This window comes from Cavia porcellus, unplaced genomic scaffold, assembly GCF_034190915.1.
Source record: "Cavia porcellus strain 051 isolate PalLab524CR breed Dunkin Hartley unplaced genomic scaffold, mCavPor4.1 scaffold_30, whole genome shotgun sequence".
Classification (NCBI taxonomy): Eukaryota; Metazoa; Chordata; class Mammalia; order Rodentia; family Caviidae; genus Cavia; species Cavia porcellus.
The window spans coordinates 43,315,981-43,343,842 of NW_026947513.1; the positions used below are offsets into that span (position 1 = coordinate 43,315,981).

The following is a 27,862-nucleotide window of genomic DNA, read 5'->3' on the forward strand; positions in this document are numbered from 1 at the left end:
TGAGAGATGTCTCAGCTCAAGAATTTACCTCACAAGAAAAAAAAAATTTCTCCTTATATTTCCTTTTTTGTGTTCAGACCCTCACAGCGTCACACACTCACATCGGAGAGTACAATCTATATTATTGAGTTCACAGCTTCAGATGCCATTCTCGTTGAAAACACCCTATGTGAGCCCTTGGCTCATTCATTTTTGCATATAAATCAGTCATTGGGAATAACTTTGAGTTTGAAAGAAAGAATGGGAGGAAAGTTCTAGGAGACAGTGAATACAATCAGTTTCTTCAAGGACCTTTGTTTCAATGAATAGCAGCTCCTGGGGGACATGGCAGGAAGATAATTTGGTGGTTTAAGATAAAAGCAGTAAAAAAAAAATTGAACATATAGGAGAAGGAGGGAAGGTAAATGAGCAGAGGTAGCCTCTGTTGTGCAGGTAAAGGGCTAGATTTGAGACTGTATTACATACACTAAAGTCCATACACTCAGGTTTGTTTGCTCACTGCTGACCAAATCAAAGAGGGCCATTTGTTTTGGTTAAAAGAAAGGAAGAAAAGGAATCTACTCAGAGCTAGCTTCAAGAAGACAGAGGGCCCCATCATTCAAGTCACCCTAACACGTAGAGGTGTGTCAGGGTCTTTTACAGCAGGAACAGGGGAGTGACTACACCGAGACCATGGACATATCACAGCTTCATTGATCCCTTCCTCTGCCCTGTCCTCTCCACCCCTTCAGGTCAAATTGAACACTGACTTCCTGGTGCCAGCATCTGTGTAATCTCTCCATTCATTTGCACTGAAGAGAAACAGGGCTGATTGTTTATGCCCTAGGGTGATGAAGTTTGGAACCATTTGTGTCTAAAGGAAAAATATAACTTTAAAGCTCCATTTTGTTGTGGCATCTTTGGCAACAGACAAGGGAGCAATGGGAGCAGGTACAGTTTCAGGCCAGTGAGCAGAGGCGGGTGAGATGTCTGAGAGAGATTGCTTCACACTCCTTCAAATATCAGTGGCAGCAAGAACTGAAATCATTAGTGGAGAATGAAGATGGAGGATGGAGAGGTTGAAGCGATGGAAAAGTGCAAGCAGTCATTTAGAAAAAAAGGAAAGTGAATGGAATATAGGTGCATAATACAATGGCATGGAAGCGCTCAGTGTGCTGAAGGCTTGTGACTATGACAGTCAACATGGTTGTATATTCTTCTCCAAACATGTTTGACTCCATTGTGCGGGAAGGAATGGATAGTATAATTTTAACAGTACAGTGGGGAAAAAAAGAGTGTCACAGAGAGGCAAAGGAAGAAAGAAGCAAATGAGGTAAGAGTCTGTACAAGACAGTCATTATATGATTGTCTAGGAGTCTAAGGGGGTCAAGTACCAACGAGGAATGTGTTATGGATCACATTAATTAAAGGAGACCTTTCAATTGTATTTATCTGGCCTCTGTCTTTCATTCTACCAGAGAGTTGTATAATAAAAATTTTAATAGGACAATGAAATTAAAGTCATGGGTATAAAATTTAAGATCCTGAGCTAGATGTGGAGGCACAAGCCTGCAACCCCAGCACTTGGGAGGCTGAGGGAGGAGGATTGTTGCAAGTTTAAGACCAGTCTGGGCTACAAAATGAGCTTAAGTTCAGCCTGACTGCATAACGAGACCTTGTCTCAACAAGTCAATAAATAAACAAATACATAAATAAATAAGGCCAAAGAAGTATTTGCTGAGAATGACCTCATTCTACAAGTACAGTGCAGAAGCTAGGACACACGTCAGAAAGCCATTAGACATATATCAAGAAGCATGCTCAGGCACAAAGACGGATTTATTCTACAATTCATGGTTTCAGTCTGTTTTATTGTGAATCAGGTGTGAAAGTAAAGACAAAGATTTAATATTAACCAACTCAAGGAAATTGGAGCTACTGTGGTAAAGTCCAGAATTACAGAAACTAGGCTGTAACACATTCATGAAGGCAATATTGCTAATTCTTTCTCACCCAAGTCACTTTTTCTTTTTAATTTTGTATATATTACAATGCTTATTTTTATTACTATCTTTAATCTTTAATATAGAGCTCTGTACATGCTAAGCAAATACTCTATCACCAAACTAAGTCCCCTGCCTTTATTGAGACTTGATATAAAACTTTGAGAAACTCATAACTTACTACTGTCTGGTGAACTTTGAGAGAAATAAAAATAAATAAGTTATAGTCTCTACTCTCCTGGAACTTATATCACTTGTATTCAATATATATAAAATATTTAGGCATAGACTGTAAAACCTAAATGTGGACTTATAATACGGGCCATTAATTCCACAAAAGTGAAACTTACATTCACACAAAATCTTACTCATGAAGATTCATAGCAATTTTATTTATAAGGTTCTAAACTGAAAACAATTCATTGCCCTCCAGTGGGTGAATGGTTAAGCAAACTCTAGTGCGTCCAACCATGTGACACTACTCAGCAATTAAAAAGAATGGACGATAGACACACACAGCAACCTGCATAGATTTGTAGAGAATTATACTAAGTGAAAAAGCCAAGATGAAAAGGTTGGTCACTGTATGAGTCCACTTATGTATAATTCTTGAAATGGTAAGACTGTATAGATGGAGAACAAGTTTCTGATTAACAGGGATTAGTCCAGGAACATTGTTCGCAAGGGAGCCAAGTAGATATGAATTAGCATGAGAGAGCCTTTGATAAAACATCTTGATTATAGTGGAGGTTAGACAGATCTACATGGACAGAGCTAAATACATTTGTCATGCAAACAGACACAATTATTATATTTTTTAAAGCTAGTGAAATCTGAATTAAGGGCTGAGAAATTATTGCTTCAATTTCCTGGTTTTATATTATACTATAACTAAATCAAATATTACCATTGCCAGAAACTGGTTTAAGATACACAGTATTTTTCTGTATTACTTTACAATGGTATGCAAATATAATTTATAATTACCTGAGAATTTTTAAAAGGTAGTCATAAGGGATTTCAGAAAGGAGGACTTTATCTACCTGAAAAATAAAATTTTCAAAGAGGCAACATTTCAATTCGACTGTAGATTCTGTTATACTTCAGTCAGATTTAATCATATTTATCACTTTTCAAGGTTGAAATGGAAAATTAGAATAAATCATCCCAATGAGGGACTACTTTTATAATAGGATTGGAATGATCCCAATGAAATCTCTTTTGTAGAATGAGAATTAGTAACAACATTCTGTGGATCTAATTATTTCTTAATTTCAAAGAGTACATTCAACCTATTATTGAATGTATAGTTTAATACAAAACTGTAGTTTCAGTACAGACTCAGGAATACTATTTTCTATTTCTTGGGTCCCAAACATGCTCTAAGACTGGTGCTCATCATGTTCCAAACATTTCAGTTTTATTACAATTATTTGAGTAAATTATTTGAGTAATATTAGCAATTAGTTGAGTAAATATTAGATCTATTTTATGGGTAAGTGATCTAGCCAGTTATTTAAATGGTTGGTTTAAGTCATAGTGTAAAGTCTGGGATTACTTAGAAAAATCAGTATGTAAATAGGTCATGTGTCACTGTCTGACAGAATGCGGTCTATGAAATGAGTCTTTAGGCTTTTTCACCCACTGAAAGCCGCAGTACATACTGACCCAAACCTGAATGACAGAGGCCACAACCATCACAATGAACATGGAAATCATGGTGTGCCCTGCAGCGTGATAGCAACCATATCACAAGGAAATGGAAATTTTTCAGCTCCATTTTAACCTAATGGGACCACTGTCCTCTATGTGGCCTGTCATTTACTCAACTGGCCTTATGTCACGACTACAATACTGAAGCCATGTTTTCTGCACAATGCAAAACTAAAAAATCCACTCACAGACACTTATCATGTAGTGAAAACCTCATCAGATGCTGTGGGAACAGAGGTGAAAATATGTAAAAGAAATTGCTTGCCCTCTTGTATATACAGTAAATATTACAATCATGACCTAAACTTCTTCGATAAAATGGCTAACATAAGCCAGGCATTGTGATACACTGCTATAATACTAATACTTTAGAAGACTGAGGCAGGAGGATCCCAAATTCAAGCCCAGCTTGAGTAACTTTGCGACTTAATGAGATACTAACTCAAAAGTTAAAAACATGCCAGGCGTGGTGGTGTGTGTCTATATTCTCAGCACTCAGGAGGCTGAGGCAGGAGACTTGCACTGAGTTCAGGGCCAGTCTGGGCTACGAAGTGAGCTCAAGACCAGCCTGAATTATATAATGAGACTCTGTCTTAAATAATAATAATAATAATAATAATAATAATAATAATAGTAAATGACTGAGAAGGTAGCTCAGAGCAAAATTCCTGGGTTACATCTCCAGTACTGGAGGACATAAAAAGGTTGCCACAGATATATTCAAGAATATGAAGACCTTTAATACATTATTTTTCATAATAAATTACTACTCTAGGGATAGTATTGTGTATTATCTATTTCCCTGTGCACATAAAGGTTGAACAACTGCTTTTATCTTAGCTGTTACTCACACCTATAATTCTTAAGCCTTTTCTATACAGAAATACCAACAATATTATCTGAGGAATATAAGGCCATTATGAAATAAAACTTTGAGAATTTTTCTTTAATTTAAATCTTTCCAAGTTTGTATGGGATTTCCTCAAATCATGAAGCATAAATTTCATTTGAGTTTGAAGTCTAATTCCCAAAAATCTGGAAAATACTACTAATAGCACTAACATGCGTTCATTTAAAAATGTATTTCAAAAGATAACTTGTAGTCTTTGGTTTTACAATATTCTAATTTAGAATTTCTATTATAGTTTCTGTTATTACTTGATTTTTTTTTTTTTGGTACTGGGAATCAAACTAGGATCTTGCACTTGTCAGGCAGGAAATGTGCCCCTGAAATATATCCCCAGCCCTTTAAAGACTCTTAAATCCAGATTTCCTTCTTCCTTAACTTTCTTACAGTTTAGAGGCTGCCACCCAGTGGTCACATTGCAGAATATACATGGGACTCAAATTTTATGTAACGCTGAAAGTTAGTATGGAACAGACCTATATTGTCACATTACAGTGCACCCTCATTAGGACCATCCTTGCATAGGAACAACAGAATTTTAGGTTAAACTTGCAACCAAAGTCTTGAGTTACAACCTGGCCAGCCGCTTGTGCAATTGTAAACAAAGGTTCATGATGCCAGAAAAGCATAGGTAACTGTCAGCCTGAACACAGATTTCTGATGTTCTCATGGAAGGGCAGTCTCCTTCCAAACAGTAACCACCTTTCACCTCATCCTTCCTTCCTGCAAGCCAAAGATGTCAGCTTTAGTGGCGAGTACAGTGTGAAATTGTTTCTGGTAAACTAGGCACATTTTATAGCTTTCTGGTGAACACACTAGGAAAATTATGGGTGTTTCTGGTAAGTTATACACATTACATGACCCTATTTTATTATAAAAGGTTAGTGAAAGGGCATTTTGGAGATTCAGAACACATTATAGGTATTTCCATTATTTCTTTTGGGGAAAATAGTCTTGATTTACAACCAACTTGAATTCCAACCAGCCCTTGTAAACAAACGGAGTTTGTAAGTCCACTATAATGATTCCTCTCAATTTCCTCAAAAAATTTCATTAAATGGAACACAAAGTTTTTACATAAAACATTCAACATTATTAATTATTAATTAATGTCATTATTCAAATCTTATTCTAGACAAATGACTAAATCTAATCAATGCATATGCCAATGTTATTTGGGTCATTTTTATGTTCTGTAAAAAATGAAAAGAGGTGCCGGGTGTGGTGCCTCATGCCTGTAATCCCAGCACTCTGGAGGCTGAGCCAGGAGGATCTTGCAAATTTGAGACCAGCCTGGGCTATCAAGTGAGCTCAGGGCCAGCCTGAACTGCATAGAAAGACCCTGTCTCAAAAAAAAAAAAAAAAAATGAGGAAGGGCAATTAAAAGACTACTGCATCTTGCCATTAGCAGGTCATCTCTCATGGCACCAGTCCTCACTTAATCTTGGTCCAGATCACTTGACTATGGTGTCTCTAAGGGATCAGAATAACCTATCAAATTTAAAATGACTAAGTCAGCCCATGCCAAGCTCTTTCTCTTCCATTTGTATCCAGGAAATCAGTAGTACAGTGTTGTCCTAGATGCATCACAGAGGTGTTGTCCAGGATGTCTCCCATCTCAAGCTCAATAGGTCTAAAGGGACCTCTGTTCACAGACGAACTAGAAACAGCAAAGAGGCCTTCTGCCTTCTCCCAAAATGAGGACCCAGCACAGTGTGAACTGCATGGCTACAGCTACGTGCCAGTGTGTGGGCCTATGCCCCTTAAGTTTTTCAGCACAGGAGCGTTTGAGATGCACAGCATTTGGTGATGCCACTTAGTCAACCCAACTTCAGTCAACAGTCTGGGCTGAGGTTGCCTTCACCCACTCCTCTCAACCCCACAATTACTGTTACCACATAAGGCATGCTAACTGTTCTTTAATCAATTGCCATTCTAATCTCAGATTGTAAGGCTTTTCATTCTATTGACTGTTAACATTTCCCACATTGTCACATCTTCACAGGTTATATTATAATATCAAGCAAATAGATGGCTAAATCACTTTGTTATGATATGCTAACATCCTCAGGAATTTCCTGTTAAGTCAATATTGCTTGTTTTAACTTATGCAAAACAAGTACATTACATAGGGTTTGTATAAATATTCTAATCATAAGAAAACAGGACTGTTTTCACTTTTCTCTTGGTAGTCACTTGACTAGAGCTTCTCTCTGTATTTCCTTGAGTTAATTTCCTTTAGTTTCCATTCTTTTTCCATCATGAGGTGTTGAACAGATGCTGCTTCTCTTTGTGGACCTTTCATCATGAATATGATCATTTTTCATATGCCACAAAAGAAAAACCCCCAATATTTTCTCACACATTAGAAAACAGTTTTTATATTTTCTTTCATTCCTTGTACCAAACCATGAAATTAAAAATGTGCTGAGATGAGAGAAACTGAGAAAAATGAAAAAAGGCATTGCTTCAATTGTATAATTCCATGAAAAGTTTATGTCAAAAAGCCAAGATTCTGATGACAGAAAATGCCCAGAAAACATGAATATAGGTTGGGCAGAGTTCATCTGGCAGAAATAAGACGCTTTTATGTGAGGAGAACTAGGATGGAAAAGTATCCATCGACCAGATAGTTAAGTGAGATGGATCAGATCCTTGAGATTTTTAAGGCTTCTTCTGCAATTCTGCATCTCTAAACATGAACTGTCACATGCACAGAGAGAAAGAAGTTGCGTTGCACTGGTTCTCCCTAGAGACCCGTTTTGGAGGTGATCCAGTCCCGGAGAGCGGTCACTCTCGTATAAACACCTGGCTTGTAGGGTTTCCCGCATTCATCTCCCCAGCTCACTATTCCAGCGAGGTACCAGATGTCTCTAGCATCAGCACCAACCAATGGTCCTCCAGAGTCACCCTGAAGAAAAAGGGAGAGGTCAATCGTTTATGGTTCATTTTATTACAGAGGAATTTGTTGTTTTTCTGTTAAAATGTAATCCAAGTGACGAGTTTCAGAAGTTTTCAGTGTGTTTAGAAGTGATTCCTTCACTCCGTCAGTCATTTACAGAGAGGAGACACTCTAGTGTCTGACAAACTAACAGCCTCACAGGGAAGGGCTTTGAGACTGTAGACTGTATCTCTTTGGAAACTGCCATGGCTTATACCTCTCAAAGCCTCTTGTGCTCATAGATGGGGGTGACTCGATCACGGCAGTCCGTAATCATCAGTGGATTTGTCCACAAGACCTTATATATAGCCGTGTGTAACGATATGAGGTGCAGCCTGGTGGGAGGAGGAGGGGATTGAGGAGATGGCCTGGAGGGTCTATCCCCCGCCACCCACACACACATCTGTGGTCACTGCCTCTCTCTCTTCCCAGTGCCATGCCTGGAGCTGTTTCTCCTCTGCCGTGCTCCCTCACCTAGAAGCCAGCTGAGACTAGGAACTGAAACCTCTACAGACTTGAGCAAAAGGAAAGCACTCCTCCTTTAACTTGGGAGAGCTGGGTCTTTTGCCCCAGTAAGGAAGAAAGTAACTGAGATAAGAATAATACATCTGACAAAATAATGGCCTGTATACTTGTCACATATGCTTGTGGCATAGTACGCCCGGAAAAGGGCAAAGAGTCTGTTACTGATAAGCTGTACAGATCTTAGTTTTAATCTCAAATTTGGTCTTTCCAAATTTCTAAGAACTTTTGCAAACACTCTTAACAATATTTTGACAAGTATGATGCAGATGAAATGAGACTACAAATGTAAAGTGCTAAACCAACACAAAGTAAAGTTAGGAAATCCATACAGATAAACCACAAATACCAACTGCTTCTTCCTTGCAAAACTTAGAAGTCTGTCTGTGTATAGGTCTTTAGCAAGAGGTACAGTCCAATCATTCTGGTATGTGGCAGGCCTTGGCCTCTAGGTGGACCCCATGACACATATCTTAATTAATGTGTTAAATCATTACTTCCTGTAATTCTAGCAACAAAGCATGGAGTTTAGTTGCATTTCTCCAGTTTAGCACTAAAGAAAGTATAACACAGACGAATTAGGTTGTTTGCCTGAGATCATGAGCGGATCGGTAGCAGAAATGTACGTGGAATTGAGAGGACTCTAACCAGAGCTCCCTATATTACACTAACTTCCGGGAAAATTTCCTTCATCCTTTTAAAATCGAAGAACATGAACAACAGCTGAAAATAATAAAGGCCAAATTTAAAACAACATTTAAAAGATTTTTTGGGGGTATTGAATGTTGAATCCAGGGTCTTCATACTGAGATATATCCCCAGCCTTTTTATTTTTGAGACCCGGTCCCCAGCCCTTTCCTTTCCTTTGCTTTGCCTTTCTTTCTTTTTTAATTTTGAGATAGGTAAATTGCCCAGGCGAGGCGTGGATTTGCAGTTCTCCTACCGCAGCCTCCTAGACCGCTAGGATTATGGTGTGTAACACCATGCCAAGCAACGTATTTGTGATTATTAAATGAATTAATAAGAATTTACTGATACCCTCATATGTGGTAAATAACACAAAAAGAGTATAACCAAAGCCTTGTTTAGTCACATTTTTGCCAACTGGTCACTTAGTAACCATGCAGTATCTGTGTTTCTGTTTAAAGTATGTCCTTTAACATACAGGGTTGGTCTGTTCACACTGCACTTAGCCAACAGTGCTGTAACTCAGAGTTTACCGAAGGTACATATTTTCTTTATAAGGCACATCGCCGCCTTTTTATGCTGCTGTACTTCAGCACTGCACTTGGGGACTATTTTAAACAGTAAAACCACCAATGAGAACACAGACTTGTGAAAAAATGTAGCACTAAATAAACCACAAAACGGAGACTTGTTTACAATCAAAGCTAAAACAAAGAGGTACAGGGTCCCCATTCCAGAGGTCCAGTGGGGCATGAGCTTTGGGTACGTATTTCACCACATACAATGTTTATTGGTGCTGTGATTCAGGACTAGCCCTTCCTGCGTGGCCTGGCACATTCAGAGTGAGGGTTCCGGGGGTGGACGGGATCTTAGGGCGTCACACCTCCAGTGGACTTGGCCAGTGCTGAGCTCAGGGGCTTCCGTGAGCAGCCAGGGCCTGGGGCTGTCCCTGTGGGTGATCCCGAGGGCAGCGCCCCGCCCAGGCACGCCCTTCTCTCTCCCTCCTTCCCGGTCACCCTGCAGAGCAGCTTTCCTCCCCTGCGCCCTCCTGTGCTGTTCCTCCCTTTAAGTGGCGATCAGGCGCGGGCTGCACTCCGAATCTCTAGGAGCAGGTCAGCCTCTCCTCCTGCACGCTGCACTCCAGCCGGGAGACAGAACTGAGCGGGCTGTATTTCCAAATGACACATATTTTACCATTTGCTTTCACGTGAGGAGATTTATTTACAGAACCCACTTTAATTTTCTGCAGGATGTTTGAATGAAACCTGTGTGCCTTACTCCACGTGTTCTCCCAGGATCAATCAGGGCCACAGAGCACGAGAAGAAATGGAACGGAGTGAGCTTTGACAGAGATGAGGAGAAGGTCAGCTGGCTTAAAGAGTTCAGTATAGCAAAATAAATATTGCTGGAAGGCCCAGAGATAAGGGTGGGGAAAGCTGTGTAACGCCCTGGGACACCGAGGGGCCAACTGAGGCCAAAACAGAGAGAAACCATGAAAAGCTGCCAGCAAAATCCCTAGAATAAATGATATATGATTTTATAGATTCAAATTGCAAAGTATATCAAACAACGTGGAATTTCAAAAAGTAATATGGGTCTGACAGAGAGAGAGAAAGAGAGAAAGAAAGAAAGAGAATACATCTTAAAATTAAGTCATGAGCTGAGAGAGGCAGGTATTGCTTCTGAGGCACCAGGAGGACTCACTGAAGCCACAGGTACTCAGCAGTGGAGGAGAGGCTGACACCCTGGAACACAAAATTAACCGGAAAGATGATACATGTGGATCAGACAAAATATCTGGATCACGGCAAAAGGGAAACCACCTCACTATCACCCTGCGGCCCAGGTGGCCCCAGCTGGCGCTCTGGGGCGCAGCCTGAGGGCAGGAAGGAGCACAGCCAGCCCGCTTCCCCTCCTTTCCCCTCCACACAGCCTGGAAGTGCCCTCGTCCACACCCACTGCCAGCAAGGAAAGCCCCCAAACCCTGGCAGGGAGGGCTGAACAGTGGGCAGGTGTGCGCCCTCCTGCACCCTCCCAGCCGCCAGCACAGGAGCTGCCCAGGCCTCCACCAGATGCCCTCGGGAGGCTCTTGAGCGAAGCCGCCTGCCTGAGGGGAGAATTCTTGAGACCAGCCAGTTTAGGTTCTGAGTGCAAGAGAAAAGTGGAGGAACTGGTGTTGCTACGTGTGGTCCACCACAGCCCCGGGCCCGCTAGCATAGTGCTCATGTGAGAATCACATGTACATTCTCTTGCTGCACGTTTCACTTGGGCTCCCGATGGATTTTTATTTGCTTTGCTTTAGCTATTTCTACCTACCGAGTTCAAACTGGCCTTGAACTCACTATATTGCCCAGGCTGGCCTCAAACTGGAGGCAATCCTCCAGCCTCAGCCTCCCGAGTGCTTGGATTACAGCCATGCACCACCACACCCGACCCAACCTTAACTGAATTGCTGATCATCTCTCCTTCTTTTCTTCTATTTCATTTTTTTTAGTACAAACTTCTGTAACAATACTATTTTCTTTTTTTTAAACTTGGTTTGCACACTTTTTAAATTCTTCTTTTCGAGATATTCTGCTCCCTCTCGGTGCTTTCTCTCATATTAATCATCTGTCCTCTCTATTATTGTGTCCTTTTGTTTCTCCTTACTTTGCCTAGGTCCCTTGCCCTCCCCTGCCTGTTCTCCACCTTTCACGTGCACAAATACCTCAACAAGTTTCAATAACCTGTTGTTGCTTTTTTCAGTCCCAAAATAACTCCTGCTTCTAACATTTCATCCTCTTTCCCTCAACATATTCTTAAAATCCTCAACACTAACCCTTTAATCTTACTAAAATATCTCCAGCAGAATCTAACCTCTCTAATTTAAATTTTGCTTATTATATTTCTCCTATTTTCCTCTCCTCCTCCTAACACTCACTCCTCTTTCCCGCATTCCTTCATCCTTGCCCTTCACTTCTCTTCCCCATCATAGACTAGCAGAATCTAACCTGCAAAGAGTTCTGATGAAAGGTGAATGTATAAATGCAAGGTTTATCACTATAAGCAATGCATGATACTGTTAGAACCAGTAGTAATTCTTTCCTCAAAACACAGTAACAGGGTCCAAATCACATAAGTAGCTAATGTAATAAAACCAAACACCAATCCTGAAAGACAGAGATCTTCATACCAGCTACAATCTCTCCTCACCCTACTTGATATCAATTCCCAGAACAAAACACGGAAGTCTGCAAAAAACAAAAATGTATATATCAGGAAAAGGAAACTTCATATAAATATTTTAATACAAAATTTATTGAGAAATTGAGATTAACATGGTACCTTTGGCCTCTACAATTATAAGAAGTGCTCAAAGTGTTGATCATAAGCTTCCAGACATTTATTAGCATGGTGAACTACTGAAGTGTGTATGCTGGTTTTTGTTTTTTTTTTTTTCTTTTTTTTTGTCTTTTTGTCTTTTGGAGACAAGGTCTTGCTATGCAGATGAGACTGGCCTTTGTAGCCCAGGCTGATCTCAAACTTGCAATTATCGTGCTACCTCAGCAGCCAGAGTGCTGGGATTATAGGAGTGCACCACCAGGCTTCACTTTGTGTACACATTTTTTGATAGACACTATATGAGAAAACAAGGCAACAAAATGTTTCCAAGGTCATCCAAATCCTCTAAGGTAGATCCAGCATCCACTAATGGACAGGAAAGTAAATACCAGGTAGCAGAACTTTACAAATTTATTAATGAAGAATTAATGAGACATGGTAAATTTAAGAGAACATGATCAAAAAGTTTGACCAACATGATATGAGAAAACAAATTAAAAAATAGAAGAAGTGATCAAATGGTTCAAGACAAGAATGACAGTTTACCAAAGATGTAGACCACAAAAATCAGGCAGAAATACTAGAAGTTAAAACAATTGGATAAATACATAAATTTCAGAAATGACCAATCTGAGCACATTTTGAAAATCAAGAACAAAATGCTAAATTATAATTAATTACTCAATGAAGCTTTAAAATGATAAAAGAAAAAAAATTCATCTAGCAGTTAGATAATACTAAAAAACTAAATTAAGACTAAGTAAACTAGGACTAACTGGAGTTATAAAAAAACTAAAAGATAGCATATATAATTTATATGTTATATAGCATATTCAATTTATATAATTGAATAAAAATTTTTCATTTGAAGACATTTCAAGTAGGAAGAAAGACTTCATACAGGGAAGCAAGGCTTACAGAACTCCAAACAAAAATGAAAAAATTTTTTCTTGACACATATTAGTCAAAAGTTGAGATGTTCAACAAAAAGAATCCTAAAAACTGTTAGAGAAAAAGTAAAAACCCACATATAAGGTTAAATCTATTAGGATTACAGTGGACTGCTCACACATACTTTAAAGGCCAAGAAAACTTAGAGTGAATTATTTTAAGTCCTAAAAGCAAACAATTTTCAACCCAGATTCACATATCCTAAAAAACTTTCAAAATAAATTGATATAAGAATAAATAAGATCATTTCAAGACAAACAACAATGTAAGAGATGTATGAGCACCAAACCATCACTCCAAAAAATACTCAAGAACATCCTAGACAAAGACAAGCCCCTGAATCCAAAAAGTCAGATGGAACAGAATCAAGCAGCAAATATGTATACAAAAAGCAAAATGAAGCAGTTATCAACAGAAAAACAGTAAAATGCCAGGAATAAGCCAATAACTTTTGGTAATAAATCTTAGTATTAAAGACCTTAGTTCCCTGGCTAAAAGTCCAACTGACAGACTGGATCAAAAAACAGAATCTAACAGCCTGTTACATCCAATAAACTCAATCTGAAATGATATACATAGCCTAAAAATTAAGAGATGAAAAACAATATTTCTTGCACTAGGACCACAAAAGCAAGGAAGGTTAAAAAATTTTAGTCTCTGACAAAGTAAACTTCAACCTAAAAGTGATCAGGAGAAGCAAAGTTCACTACATACTAGCTAAGGGAACAATCCAACAATAAGAAATAAAATTTGTAAATTTATATGCACCAAATGCTGAAGCACTTATCTTTCATATAACAAATACTGAAGGATACAAAGGCTCAAATAAATCCCAACACAATCATAACATTCAATACCCCACTTTCACAAAGAAACAGATCAAGGAAACAAAAAAATAAAATAAAGAAATGTTACAGTTAAACTACACTTTTGAACAAATGGATTTAGTAGATATTTATAGCATGTTCTTCTGTGACAACACAACACACTTTCTTTTCAGCAGCACATAGAATTTCTCCAAAATAGATCACATACTAACACTTAAATAAATATAAAAGAATTGAAATAATCTCATCTTTACTATCAGATCACAGTGCAATGAAACAAGAAATCAATCACAGAGAAGATCACAAAAATATACCAACACCTGTAAATTTAACACACTCCTGAACATCCAACGTGTCACAGAACAAATCAAGGAAAAAATTAAACAATTTCTGGAATCAAATAATGACAGCACAACAAACCAGAACCTATAGGACACAATGAAAGCAGTCCTAAAAGGGAAGTTTAAGGCAATCAGTGCTCACATTAGAGAAACAAAGTGATCTCAAATAAATAACCTAATGATGAGCTTCAAGATACCCAAATAACAACCACAAAACAAATACAAACCAAATTTAAGGGAGGAAATCATAACATCAGTGTAAAAATTACTGAAATTCAGACCTGAAAAGCAATATAAAGAATCAAAAGGTTGAACAATTGGTTCTTCAAAAAAATAAACAAAATAGATAACCATTAGCCAAACACATCAAAAGAGAGAAAAGACTCATGTCAATGCAATTAGAAATAAAAAAGTTGAAATCACAATGGACATCATTGAAATTCAAAAGATGTTTAGCAACTACCGTGAATAATTGTATTATAACCATTAAAATCTTCAATAATTATAATCCTGAAAATCTTCAATGAAATTGAAAAAAAAGTGTTTCCAAACTCATTTCTGGAAGCCAGCATCATTCTGATGTCAAACCCAGACAAAGTCGTAGTTGAAAAAAAAAATTATAGGCCGATTTCCTTCGTGATCATAGATGCAAAAATATCTAAGAAGATATTGGCAAATAGAATGCAGAAATCATCAAAAGATCATAGATTCAACATACACTAAGTACGTTTCATCTCAGGGTTCCAATGCTGGAACTATGCTTATATATCAATAAATGTAATATATCACATAAAAAGAAGTAAGGTCAAGAACCACCATGATCACACCAATACATGCAGAAGAAGCATTTGACAAAATCCAATGTCCATTACTGATAACAACAACAACAAAACTTTTGAAAAAAATAGGTATAAAAGGAACTAACCTGAATGTGATAAAAATGCACTTATGACAAACCAACAGCCAACATCATGTTGAATGGGGAAAAACCAAAAGTATTCCCTCCAAAATTATAAATAAGACAAAGATGCCCACTTTCTCTACTTCTGTTCAACACAGTACTCAAAACATTACCCACTATCACACATAATAAAATCCAATAAGATACAAAAACTTTTATAGACAAAGAGATTATACAGAAACCATTGTTCATTTTCTGTTAGTTGATTCTAAATACCTTGTAATACTGTCATTCTCTTGAATGGTTTTACATTGTTTTGATATATTTGATGCTACAGCATATGAAGTTATACTCAAAGATTTCAAGGAAAGAGACAATATGGTAACTACTTCTATGTCGGGATTATCTTGTGGTAAAACACTATTTTGCTTAAATGGTTATGTTTTTTTCTGCGCTGTTTTGTTGTTATGCCCTCTTTTATCTCAATCTCCATTTTATTATTTACTTTTTTATTTTTATCCTTTTAATTAAGGGAAAAAGAAATAAAAATAGCAGGATATATTATAGTAACCCACTTTGATTTACTATTAACTTTATTTGAAGCCCTGTATTGCTCTCACCATCTTGTTTTGACTGATGTTCCTCTATTCTGTTTTGCTTGATAGTACCAGGTTCGAAAGTATAGGCAACAGCTGTGAAGATAGTGGGATTCATTATGACGCCCATTCTGGTTGACTATTATCTACTTTTGAAGACCTGTAATGTCTCCAATGTTTTGGTTTTGTTGGTTTCGTTCTTTACTGTTTTATTCAATTTTATTATAACTGATGATATAGGCAATTCTATTAGAGATAGCGGGAGGCACTATGGTAACCATTGTTGATCACCTTGTATTACGTTTTTACATTATCTATTATGTCCACCCTTTTGATTTGACCGACTCTGTTCTGTTATTTCACATTTGCTTTTACTCTCTTCCAAAAAAAGTAATAAGAACTGTGGGAGCAATAAAACCCAAAATGTGTACTAGTCATTGTACAAAAGAGAGGAAAAGAAAGTGCTCTAAATGATATAACTGCATGTATATTTAAGTGTATAAGATAGACAATGATATTACTGGGTTTTGTTGGATCATTGAACAGAACTGTTTGGTCTCACTGTTTGAATGTCCACTATATAAGCTTTAATTTTGTAACTTGAACAAATATTTCTAAGATGACAATATGTAATCCATTAACTAGTGATTTCCTACTGTTTATTTTTTTCTGAAATTCTGTATAACTTGTACCCTTTCTCTGCTTTTTTTTCTTTTCCTCCTTAAATAAAATTTAAAAAAAAAGTAAAAAAAAAACATTACCCACGACAATCAAGGAAGGAAAACAAATAAAGATGTATAGGAAAAGAAGAAGTCAAGTTTTCATTATTTGTAGATGCCACGATTTGCTACAAAGCAGACTCAAAAAATTCCACTGGAAGTCCCGTGAATTACTAACCAAATTTAGCAGTGTTTCAGGACACAAACTCAGCACATAAAAATCAGTAACCTTCCTGTATACAGTAATGAGTCACAGACAAAGAAATTAGGAAAACAATACCACTCATAATAACATCAAGAAAAATTAAATATGTAGGATAAAACTTAACCACAGAAGTGAAAGACCTACAAAGAAAACTACAGGACTCTGAAAAAGGAGTTTAAAAAGGGACCCCCAAAAATGGAAAGATTTCCCCTGTTCCTAGAGAGGCAGAACAAATATTGTCAAATGGCCATTTTTTCAAAATTGATGCATAGATTTGACACCACCCCAATCAGACTACCAATGTGCATTCTTTACACACCAAGAGAAAGCAAATCTAACATTCCTGTAGAATTGTAAGAGACCCAGAATAGCAAACATGATAAAGGTGAGAAAGAGAAGAGCAGGAAGCATTCAAATACGTTACTTGACGTTCAGCACAAGGCTACAGGGACTTACTGTTAGAGACCATTGAGAAGCAGCTCTGAGCAGGATTTAAATTTTACTAATTGGCTTTCTATGTTTATCTGTGAGTCTGTCCTAGGCCTCGGCCCCTTGCCTGGCGACAGGAGATGATTCATAGTAAGTGAACCTCTATGAATCACTGGCCCTGGCTGAGGCCTGTAGTGGCCTGTGAGACCAGAGATACCTCAAAGGGCAAGATAAGGCCACAGCTGTGGACACTTGGCTCCAACCCCAATTAACAAGATAGAGACTGCAGCTGCAAAAATTATTCCTACAGTTTCACTTCTACCATGTCTTCATGATAAGACAGTGCTACTGAATTGACTTGATTCATTAGTTGGAGATGTCCTTGAAGTGACTCCCAAGGTTCTGCTCATTGCCTGGGCTTTACTGAGTTTCCCTGCCCCTTGTTGGACCTAATAAATAAAGTGGGTGGTCCAGAAAACTCTTTGTCTCAGCCCTCAGATTTGTGAGCTTAATTAAAGGGTTTTGACCCTCCTGGATCCCTAAAAAAATCATACAATTTATCTCTTTTTATTTAACCTCCGCCGTACACTTGTTTGGGAGATCAGGAATCTAGGTCATGACCTGATAACTTACAAAAAAATAAAAGCATCATATTGTCACAAAAGTGGACATTGCAGATTAATAAAATAGAGGCTAGAGAAACAACTCCAGACACATTCAGCTATTTGTTCATTGACAAAGTGGCCAAAAGCATATACTGGAAGGGAAACTCTTCAGCAAATGGTTCTGGGAAAACTGACTATATGCAGAAGCCTGAAGCTGAACCTATGCCTCTCACCATGCTAAACTAAATGCAAAACTAAAATAAAAATGGATCAAATGTCTAAATATTATAGCAGAAACAATCCACTGGAATATAAAATAAGTGAAACTCTTGACGCCATTGGACCTTCTGACTTTCTGAACAGAACTTCAACTGCCCATGAAATAATAAGAATCAGCAAGTGGGATTACATCGAATTATAAAGCTTCTATAAAGCAAAAGAATCAACAGAGTAAGAGACAACTTACAGAAGAGAAAAAAATTATTAGCTATTCCTCAGGAATGGGACTAGTATCTAGTATATATAAAGAGCTAAAAAAAAAAAAAACAGTAGACCCCCAACATAATGATCCAATAAAAATGGGTAAGTGAAGTAAGTAGACATTTCACATAATAAGAAATACAATGGCCAATAAATATATGAAAAAAATGTTGAATACCTCCAGCCGTTAAAGAAATGCAAATTAAAATGACACTAAGATTTTTGTTATGCCAGAAAGAATGGCAATTATCAAGAAACCAAATAATAACAAATACTGGCATGGTTGCAGTGAAAAGGGAACCCTTTCCATTGTTAGTGAGAAACAAACTAGTACAGCCATAATGGAAATCAGTATGGAGATTTTTCAAAAAATTAAAACAGAAATTCCACTTGGCCCGGATGTTTCTTTTCTGGATATCTTCTGAAAAGAGCTAGAGATATCATATTACAGAAATACTTACATGCCAATGTTTATAGCAGCATAATTCTTAATAATTAAATCTTGGAAGCAGCCTATATGTTCATCAACTGGTAAGTGAATAAAGAAAATATGTCTCTACATAATGGAACATTACTTGGCTACTAATAAGGGTGAATTTGAGACATTTGTAGGAAAATGATACACCTTGAAAACATAAGTAAAATAAATCAGGCACAAGCTTGAGTACTATATGATTTCTCTTATTTGAGTAATCATCAGTACAAGTACAGAGCAAAATAAAGGATTGTTAAAAGGAAACAATTTGCAAATGAGAAGGGAACGATCAGTCTGGGCGGGGGAGTAAGGTAGGGACAGGGCCTAGAAAGATTTAAAATGCGTCATGTGCATGTACTAACTACCCTCAATGATGTCAATCTTTATATGCTGAAAACATAAACTAATAATAATAATAACGAAAACAAGGAGAGGGGATCGAGGGATGGATGGAGATGGATGGGGAGAGAAAGGGAATAAAAGGAATCAAGATATATTCAGTACATGTACTCCCTCCTTAAGATGAATGTAAACATCCTGTACTGGAAACATGTATGAATAAAAACATTACAAGAGAATTTAGTGACATACCTAAATCACCACTTTGACTCTTTGGCCTTGTCCAAGATTTTACTATCAGTAATATACATAAAGATAAGGAGGTCAATATTTTTACCTGTCAAAGATTCAAAGTTGACAACACAATCCTATATAACCTGTATAGCAGAACCAGGATTTGAAAAGATGTCCATGCTCCAGAAGGAGGTAAAACAGACTTACTTATTTGAGACACTGGCACACAATGGAAATTTAAGAAAATTTTCTAGCAGCAGACCTACACTGAAGAATGGCTGATTGCCAGATGGGTGGTGCACACCTGTAATCCTAGCACTCAAGAGGCAGGATATTCACTGTGAGTTTAGGCCAGTTTGTGCCACAAAGCAAGTTCAAGGACAACCTTAATTGCATAGTGTAACCTTGTCTCAAAAAGACTAATGATATATTATTATTATTATTATTACTATTGCTGATAGAAGTTTCTAAGACAAAAAAGGTGTGTTTTTTTTTTAAGAAAAAAAGGGAATAATCAAATTAGGAAAGGGGGAAGAACAAAACTGTGAATAAAAATAATTTCCTTCTCCTCTTGAGTTTTCTAAGTTATGTTTGGAAATTGAAGAAAAGCATTCTATGATGTGTTTCTCAGTATATACAGGAAAACAAAATTCCAATCATGGAAGCAATAAGAGAACTGAAGGAAAGTAAGCTTTCTGTTCTTTACTCCATTTAAACTAGTAAGATGTTAATACCAGTAGACAATAAGACAGATATATATGGAGAGACAGAGACAGATAACAGAAGAGACATTAAAATTGTTCTACAGATAGTCAAAAATATTAATAGAAAAATTAAAATGAAATTCCAAAAAGTTACTGCATGATTTTATTCTTATAACATTTTGGAAATTCCAAAATTATAGAGAAAGAAGACAAATTAGTGATTGCCAGATGTTAGTAATGTGAGTAGGGGCACAAAATGTTACTGATAAGCTAGATCTTTGTAATGGTACAGACTTCATTTTCATTTCAGTGGTGGATATATAAATCTATACATGCAGCAAAATGCCATCAATCTAAATGCACTTTGTTAATTTTTTGGATTTTATATTGTACTATAGTTATGTTAGATACAATCATTGAGGAAAACTGGTATACAAATCTGGTATAAACTCTTTGTAACTTCATGTAAATCAATACTGATTTCAAAAAAGATGAACAAAACTTTACACAGCCTAATAATGACATAGTGGCTAAATTAGATACAGATTAATATACAGTCAGAGAGGGGCTGGCTCTCAAGGGCATCAGTGAAAAATAGACATCAGAACTGTGGCTGGAGAGACATCTGAGGTCAGCCCTCAAGATGAAGATGCAGTGGCCAGCCTGCCATGCTCCCTAAAGGATGAGCAGTAACCTGGAATTATACACTTGGATGAGTACCTTCTGGTACAGGAAGTCCAGAGAGGCATCTATTCACCAGATGAGTGAGCAGAGCATCAAGAACCATCTCTTCCCCAAATGCCTTTGCTCTTTCCGTGTACCTTCCGTGTAACCTGCTTCCTAACTGGGTCAATGTTAGCTAAGGAGCTACCCTAGTAACTGTATAGGCTGAATACAGCCTGACACACACTGTATCCACAATGTGACTGTGCTGGATAAATTACTCCACACAAAGGGCCTCAATGGCCACCCACTCCAGGACCTCTCCTGTCTCTCAGAAGGTATCTATCAACAAACCATTCCCACTTTTAACCTCTGTAGTCTCTTGAAATTCATTCTGTGATATCAAGGGACACAAAGCTGGCACATCTGACACAGTGCAGGTTTGGAGCTATGTTTCCCCTACATCGCTAATAGATAAAGGCACTTACCTGGCATGCATCTCTTTTTCCTTTTAAGAAACCAGCACATAACATTCTTGGAGTTATAGCACCATTGTAAACTTGAGGTGAATTGCAAGTTTTAGTGTCTATGAGATTAATCTGTACTTGCCGAAGACGATTCTGAGCGTAACCTAAAAGGATAAAAGTCTTTCATTTGTAGATGTACACATACTTTGTAAACCTGAAGAAAAAAGTCTTTAATAAGTATGAAATAAAATGGTAATATTTAATCATACAATATGTATGATTTAGATAAACTAAAATTTAAGAAGATAATTCTTTCCTAACTGGAAAATTCAGGTACATAGGAAAGAAACACAAGTTATTTAAGTAAGTTCTAGTCCATTTTTAAGGTTATGAAGTTTTGTTCAGAGAGAACAGTGGACTTATGATTACCTGACCTTCACTGTTGGATACATCAATGCTCTCATATCTCTTAAACTGGATAATTACATTTGCTTTTTCAAATATTACTGTAGGGAATATGTAATTAATAGTAAATTAAGGCAGAAAATAATTTCTGCATCTTTTAAATGACACAGAGATTGACTTAACTCTGGTCCATATAACCAACCAACCAACATATTTTGGGATTAAAAACATTCTTTTCCTCAAACGCCTTAGAATCCCAAATGAAGTCAATATGATTTGAGTTTCTCTTTAGATGCCCACCATTATTCCGTGTTACTCCAAATCCTGTCACGAACAGCTCATCCCCTGGGAGGAACACATGGCTTGCATCAGGGAGACAAATTCTATGCACTGCATTTGTATAAGGAACAGGGCTAGAAAGCTCTGCAAGAGAAATGTCATAATCATGCAATGAGTGCTTGTATTTTTCATGGACAATTATCCTCCGGAGGCCTGTTTTCATTTTGGAGGGATTTATTGTTACTCCAAAGGAAGCAGTCCATCTGGTTGGGTTCTTATACCTAGGGAGAAAAAATAAAGGATAAATTCTATTGTACTGTGCTAGCAATTTAGTCACTGATATGAAATAACTTAGTCCAAAGCTGTCAATATAATTTTTCTTTTTTAAAGTAATAGTTTCTATCCATTAAAACAAACCTTTTCTAACCTGAGAGTCGAGTTGGGGGCAGACCAGGTAGAAAAGCCACCATGGACCATGGGCTAGGTTATAAATGCTAGGACCCACAGCCTTTTGATGTGATGGGACAACAGTGACTCCAAAGTCCATACAGAGATAACAACCTCTACAGAATTACAAATTTACATTTATTCTATGTGCTTAATATTCTCAATGAACAAATATACACATTTCTCTAGCAACCATAAAGGCCGTACACTCATTTAACGAAGCATTACTGTTCTATATCCTGGGTTGAGACTGGGTTGAAAAGATCTGTATTCCTGATAATAGAACTGGCCAACATACTCAGTTGTATAATTTGCTACCTCCCAATTTATTCATATTTAATTTAGCTTTCTTCCTCCAAGGAATTTCCACATTGAGGTCAATCCTACAATCTGTCCAGGTTTTGTCTCCAATAAAGATCCTCGGTTCTTCACTTTGATATCAAGCTTAAAAGATGAAGATGATTTTAAAGTGTGTGCTTTCTTTGACAAACTATCATATGTTTGTTGACAATAATTTATCTACAGAAACATGTTGACATCATTTTCAATTTCAGGACACAAAACCCCTCACTAAGGTTCATGAGACCTGAACTCTCTTTGTAATACCTACTTGTCAATAGGGAAACAATGCCCTCCACTGACCCCAAACATTCTTAAGGCCAGGACTTACTTTTGGAAGCAGTGAGCAGCACTCACGAGCCAGGAACTGTTGATTAAAGTTGCCCCACAGCGATGGACCCCATCCCACTGCAGACTGATCTGCCACGGCCATTCTCCCTCTTCTACCTCTGTCCCACCCACAATCCTGACACTCTCTTTCACAGATGCGACCCTTCGGGTCCCACAGCCTGCCAAAGAAAGATGATACACTAATTAACACTAATTTTGTTTTCTTTAAAATTTGTTAATAGTACATATTCGCAATACATAATGAAGACATTCACGCTGGGTATCTGATACATGTACATACAGACCATAAAGTTGTTTCACATCCCCTGACCCCCGCCTTCAAACATTTCTTAGTCCCCTTCTCATTTGCTAAGTTTTATTTTGCTATCTTTTATTTTGCTCTTTGATTTATCTGTCATTCAGGTTTCTCATGTAAGAGAACTCACACAATTTTTAAACAAATCTGAAGAAAAAAAGCATAGAAGGACCTTAGCTCAACCTGATAGAACCCGTTTAGGACAAAACTCCTGCCAGCATAATATTAAATAAGAAAAATTTAGAGCTTTCTCTTTAAAATCAAGAACAAAATAAGGACATCTACTATCACCACTCCTGTTCAATATGATACTCAAAACTTTAACCAGAGCAACCAAGCAAAACAAAGAAATATAGGGGTATATATAGGAATGAAGAAACCAAATTATTACTATTTGCTGAAAACCTGGTCCTTTACATAGATGACCCAAAAATTTCACCAAAAGACTCCTAGAATTAATAATCAAATTTAGCAATGTAGCAGGATAAAAAAATCAACAGCATTCCTATACACCAGTAATGAAGTTACCAAGAAAGAAATTAGAATGCTATCATTCACAATAACAGGAGTTGTTCTAAGATTCCATCCATGTTACTATATACCAACTTTCTTGTACTTCGTGGTCAAGTATCAAATGTTTTCTCATGTTCATATCTTTCTGCAAACCTTCATTGTTCTGACAGTCAGCTCCTATTCATCTTGTAAGATTTAAATCAGACATGATCTCTCCTAGGATGATCTCCTAATTTCCCTGCTTTCATACTGGTTTGGTTATAACTTCTTTGATGCTTCTTAACAACAAAAACCAAACAAAACACATTCTATGTTTGTATATATTGTATTTGTGCATATATATACAATATTCCTCAGCATTGTTTATGATACAGTTTCTCAATTTTGTCACCAAAGACATTTTGAACTATATAATTCTTTTTTTTAAATCTATTTGTCTTTTTGAGACAAGGTCTCGCTATGTAGTTCGGTCTGGCCTTGAGCTCACTTTGTAGCCCAGATCGGTCTCAAACTTGCAAAAATCCTGCCTCAGCCTCCCAAGTGCTAGAATTACAGGAGTGCACCACCATGCCTGGCTGAAACAAATAATTATTGAGGGTAGTTGCTCTGTGCTTTACTGAGTGTTGTAGAGGACCCCAGCCTCATGCATATTAGATATCTCCAGTAGCATTTACATCATAAAAATACCTACAGTCATGAAAAAATTGCTATAGTGGTACACGATAACTTGGGCAATAAAATTACCCTTGGTTGAGAATTGTTATTGTGGAACTGTATGCTCCTACAATAGTTTTCTGAATCTAGTGCTCGCATATATACTACTTTAGGCCAAGATTATATCTTATCCTTATTGTATTCTTATTGTCTTACAATTATAGGCCCTCAATAACTATTGGTAAGAAGGACATATGCCATTTATAAAATAAGATTATCTTTTGGCTCCATATTTACATAAATAGATAAATTAATAAACATTCCTAACTGGTAAATAACAGAGTTTCTTGCATTTTTAAAGACAAATGTAGAATGCACTGATTCTGTAACCAGTAAATGTCTCCTCTGAACTTGGTGGGGTACTCTTCTGTAGGCAAATGAAAGACTAGGCCTGGAGTCAGCACTTTGTATGGGTAATGCAACTGTAATAAACATATTAAACTTACAATTGTTCAGATAGCTGTCTGATTCTGTCTTGTTGATTTCTGAAAAACAAAGAAACGGTATAGAATAAGGTGCATGTTTAAGAACCTTATAAAAATTAGCATACTTTATTAGGACTAATTCACTTACAAAGCAATATCTTATTGAGAGTAGAACCCCAGAATTAAAGGACATCCAAGAAATTAAAACCAGTGTCCAAATTTAACATAAAAGTTTTCTGTGTGAGAGAAGTAAACAAAATAACAAAAAACTTACTTTTAATTTCAACTAACTCAGGATGAACCTTAGGAGGTCCTACTGCATTTTTCAGCTTTTTATGTAGAACACGTTGAATAATTTTATTAATGACTTCAGGATCTTCAGTAGAACGGATTCTAAAAATGAGCAGCATGTGAGCCAGTGGTCCATCTTCCTCCTGACTGTGGACCAAAAAACAAGACAACAGAATGAAAGAAAGAAGGGAAGGAGAAAGTGAAGGATGAAGGAGAAAAGGGAGGGAGGGAGAAGGGGAGAAAGAAAGGGAAAGAAGGTGCTTGACTGATTTATGGTAACAGCACAACTTGTTTTTTCTTCTTTATCATTCATTTCACACACACACACACACACACACACACACACACGGAGCCATAAACTCAAAACCAGGCATGGTGGTGCACTCTTGTAATCTCAGCACTCAGGAGGCTGAGGCAGGAGGAGACCAGCAAGTTCAAGACCAGCCTGGGCCACAAAGTGAGCCTAAGGCCAACCTGAACTGCACAGTGAGACCCTGTGTCAAAAAAAAAACAACTCCAACTTGTCTACCCTGATGGTAAGATAGTAGGCTCACAGTGCCCTAACTACCAAGAGGTCTAATCAAGTGCATGATTATTGATATAAAAAGATACTTATCTCATCAACCATTCAAAATTACCATGTGAAATGTGTGGTAAGTATAAAATCAACTGTACATTTGGCTATTGAGTTTAATTCTAGTTCCTTAAATCTATTGACTTCTCAAGTAAGTTTCAGGCTCTCCAAAACAACTCTTAATACAAGGCTTTTTGAAAACTTCTCAAATTGCATGACTTTTGTGACAGTATTTTTCAAGAGAAAGCATTAATTAGGCTTAATGCCATTTGTGCTACCTTGCAGTCACACTGGCTACTCAGTGCCTCCTTTCACAGTCAGTTCCTAACAGAGTTTCTGTTCCCCAAACATTGTAGCAACACTGGCTCTCATAAACTACAAACAGAAACAAATGAGAATCTCATTTGCATTGTGAGAATTTCATATGTTATAAATGTGAGTATCCTCTCTGACAGCATTTGCCTCATGTTCTAAATATGAATAACTAACAGTCAAAGTGTTCATCAATGGGACAGTGGCTACATTTTCACTGACAAGTGCTTTTAGTAAAAGATTCAGTCAGTTAAAGTTTAAGTAGATCTTCACACAGTCCTTGGAATAAAGCTCACGATGAATTGTGAAGGATATGTTATTCTGGGATGGGACTTTGGGTAAGAGGAGTTTGCTTTTTATTTCATATTTGAGTTTCTGGAATTTTATATAGCTTTTGCAATCAGAAAGAAAATACACTCATATTAAGTTTTTTCTGTCTCAAACTTTTCACTGCCTCAGCAGTCCTGTACTATTGTTTATTCTTTCCTTTTTCTCTTAGTCCAGACTAAAAACAAATAAAAGCTTCTGTACCACAGTATTCAACTTGTCTTCTACTTCTCTAATCCTGGTGAACCTTCATGACAGGGCAGACACCCTCTGCCTGATATCTACTTCATTACAGCCTGTTTCTCCTCCTTCTGTCCCAGAGAATTGCTTCCTACTGGAACAGGCATGGCTTCCAGCTGTCACATCAGCTGGACTCTTTCCAGCACTCACTGTACGTGGTATTAGGAGCATCTTTTGATTCCCACTATGTTCCCCTTGAAGATACTTATCTTTAGCAAGACTGACGCTTCTTTCAGAAATGTCCTTCCCTGCTTTCCTTTTCTAATGGCCTAATTTTTCTTTTATTCTCTTAAACATTTTTCAAACTATCTTTATCATTCCTTTTTTTCTGAGAAATTTATACTTATTCTTTCTAATATTTTGAGCTGAGACTGAGCAAATTTATTCTGAGCATACAGCTCCGTTAGTGCTGCACCTGCCTGGCAAGCCCAAGGAGATGAATTCAATTCATGGTACGAAAACAAAACAAACAAACAAAAAGCATAGTGAGCATATTTATGTGTTTAGCTAATTCTTAAATCAGATTCATTTTTTCAGGCTCAAATTATCCTTTCATATTTCGACGTGTCTGAGACTGTTTACACGTTCCTAAGAAACTCACACTTGTAACTGTGGCAGTAAGAGAAGAAAGAATATCAAGCAGCAGCAGCAGCCACAGGGACGAGGAGGTGAGCAAATAGGAAAGAGCCTCGCGAGGCAAACCTGGAAGAATATACAAGCTCTGAAGGAGCCTGCAAAGGGGAGGCGGGGACAGGGACTGCCAGGTTCTCAGTAATGTGCCTGGGTTTTCCTTACATCAAGGAATTTTCTGTGGGACTTCTTTGTGGAGATGTACATCAGCAAGCATACAGTTACTGAAATCAGAAAGGTAATTCAGACCGGAGTTAGAAAGTGGAATTCCACTATTTAGAAATTCATGTAGAAAGTAGAAATTTAAAGATTGGAACAGTAGTGGCAAATCCAAGGACAGACACTATCTCACACACTGTAGAGTCCAGAATTTTCAGAAGGTGGTCAAAGTTATGCTTCAGAGATGTTAGCTAAGTAACAGACATGGGAATGAATCTTAAAATTTTGTCACTAGAACAATACTGCCATTTTATCTTATTTTTCAAAAAAAGAAAATAATTTGCTTTAAGATATTATGTAAAATCTGAATGTAGTATTTTATTTAAAATATTATATTCTGAACTTGTCTATTTATTGGTAGTTGATTGGCAGATCTGGGATTCATTTGGAGCATAAGGAGGCAGAATAGAAGAAAGTAAACAAACTTGACAGGAGAACCAACAGATAAAGACAAATCTCTACTGTACTGTTTCATATAGGATACTGCAACTA

At 37.2% G+C, this 27,862-nt stretch overlaps 1 protein-coding gene across 5 annotated transcripts in view; it reads right to left on the reverse strand.

Annotated features, from left to right (window-relative positions):
* Positions 1-1,829: 1,829 nt before the first annotated feature.
* LOC100722230 (transmembrane protease serine 11E) overlaps positions 1,830-27,862 on the reverse strand; it is a 92,428-nt gene continuing 66,395 nt past the window's right edge. For all 5 annotated transcript variants that reach the window (XM_063240548.1, XM_063240550.1, XM_013145843.2 and 2 more), the window contains 6 exons: positions 25,052-25,215; positions 24,799-24,837; positions 22,811-22,988; positions 21,715-21,974; positions 21,031-21,173; positions 1,830-7,513 (listed from right to left, as the gene is read on the reverse strand). In XM_063240548.1, the coding sequence (XP_063096618.1) occupies positions 7,352-7,513; positions 21,031-21,173; positions 21,715-21,974; positions 22,811-22,988; positions 24,799-24,837; positions 25,052-25,215 (946 nt within the window). In that variant the 3' untranslated portion in view covers positions 1,830-7,351. The remainder of the gene's footprint in view (positions 7,514-21,030; positions 21,174-21,714; positions 21,975-22,810; positions 22,989-24,798; positions 24,838-25,051; positions 25,216-27,862) is intronic.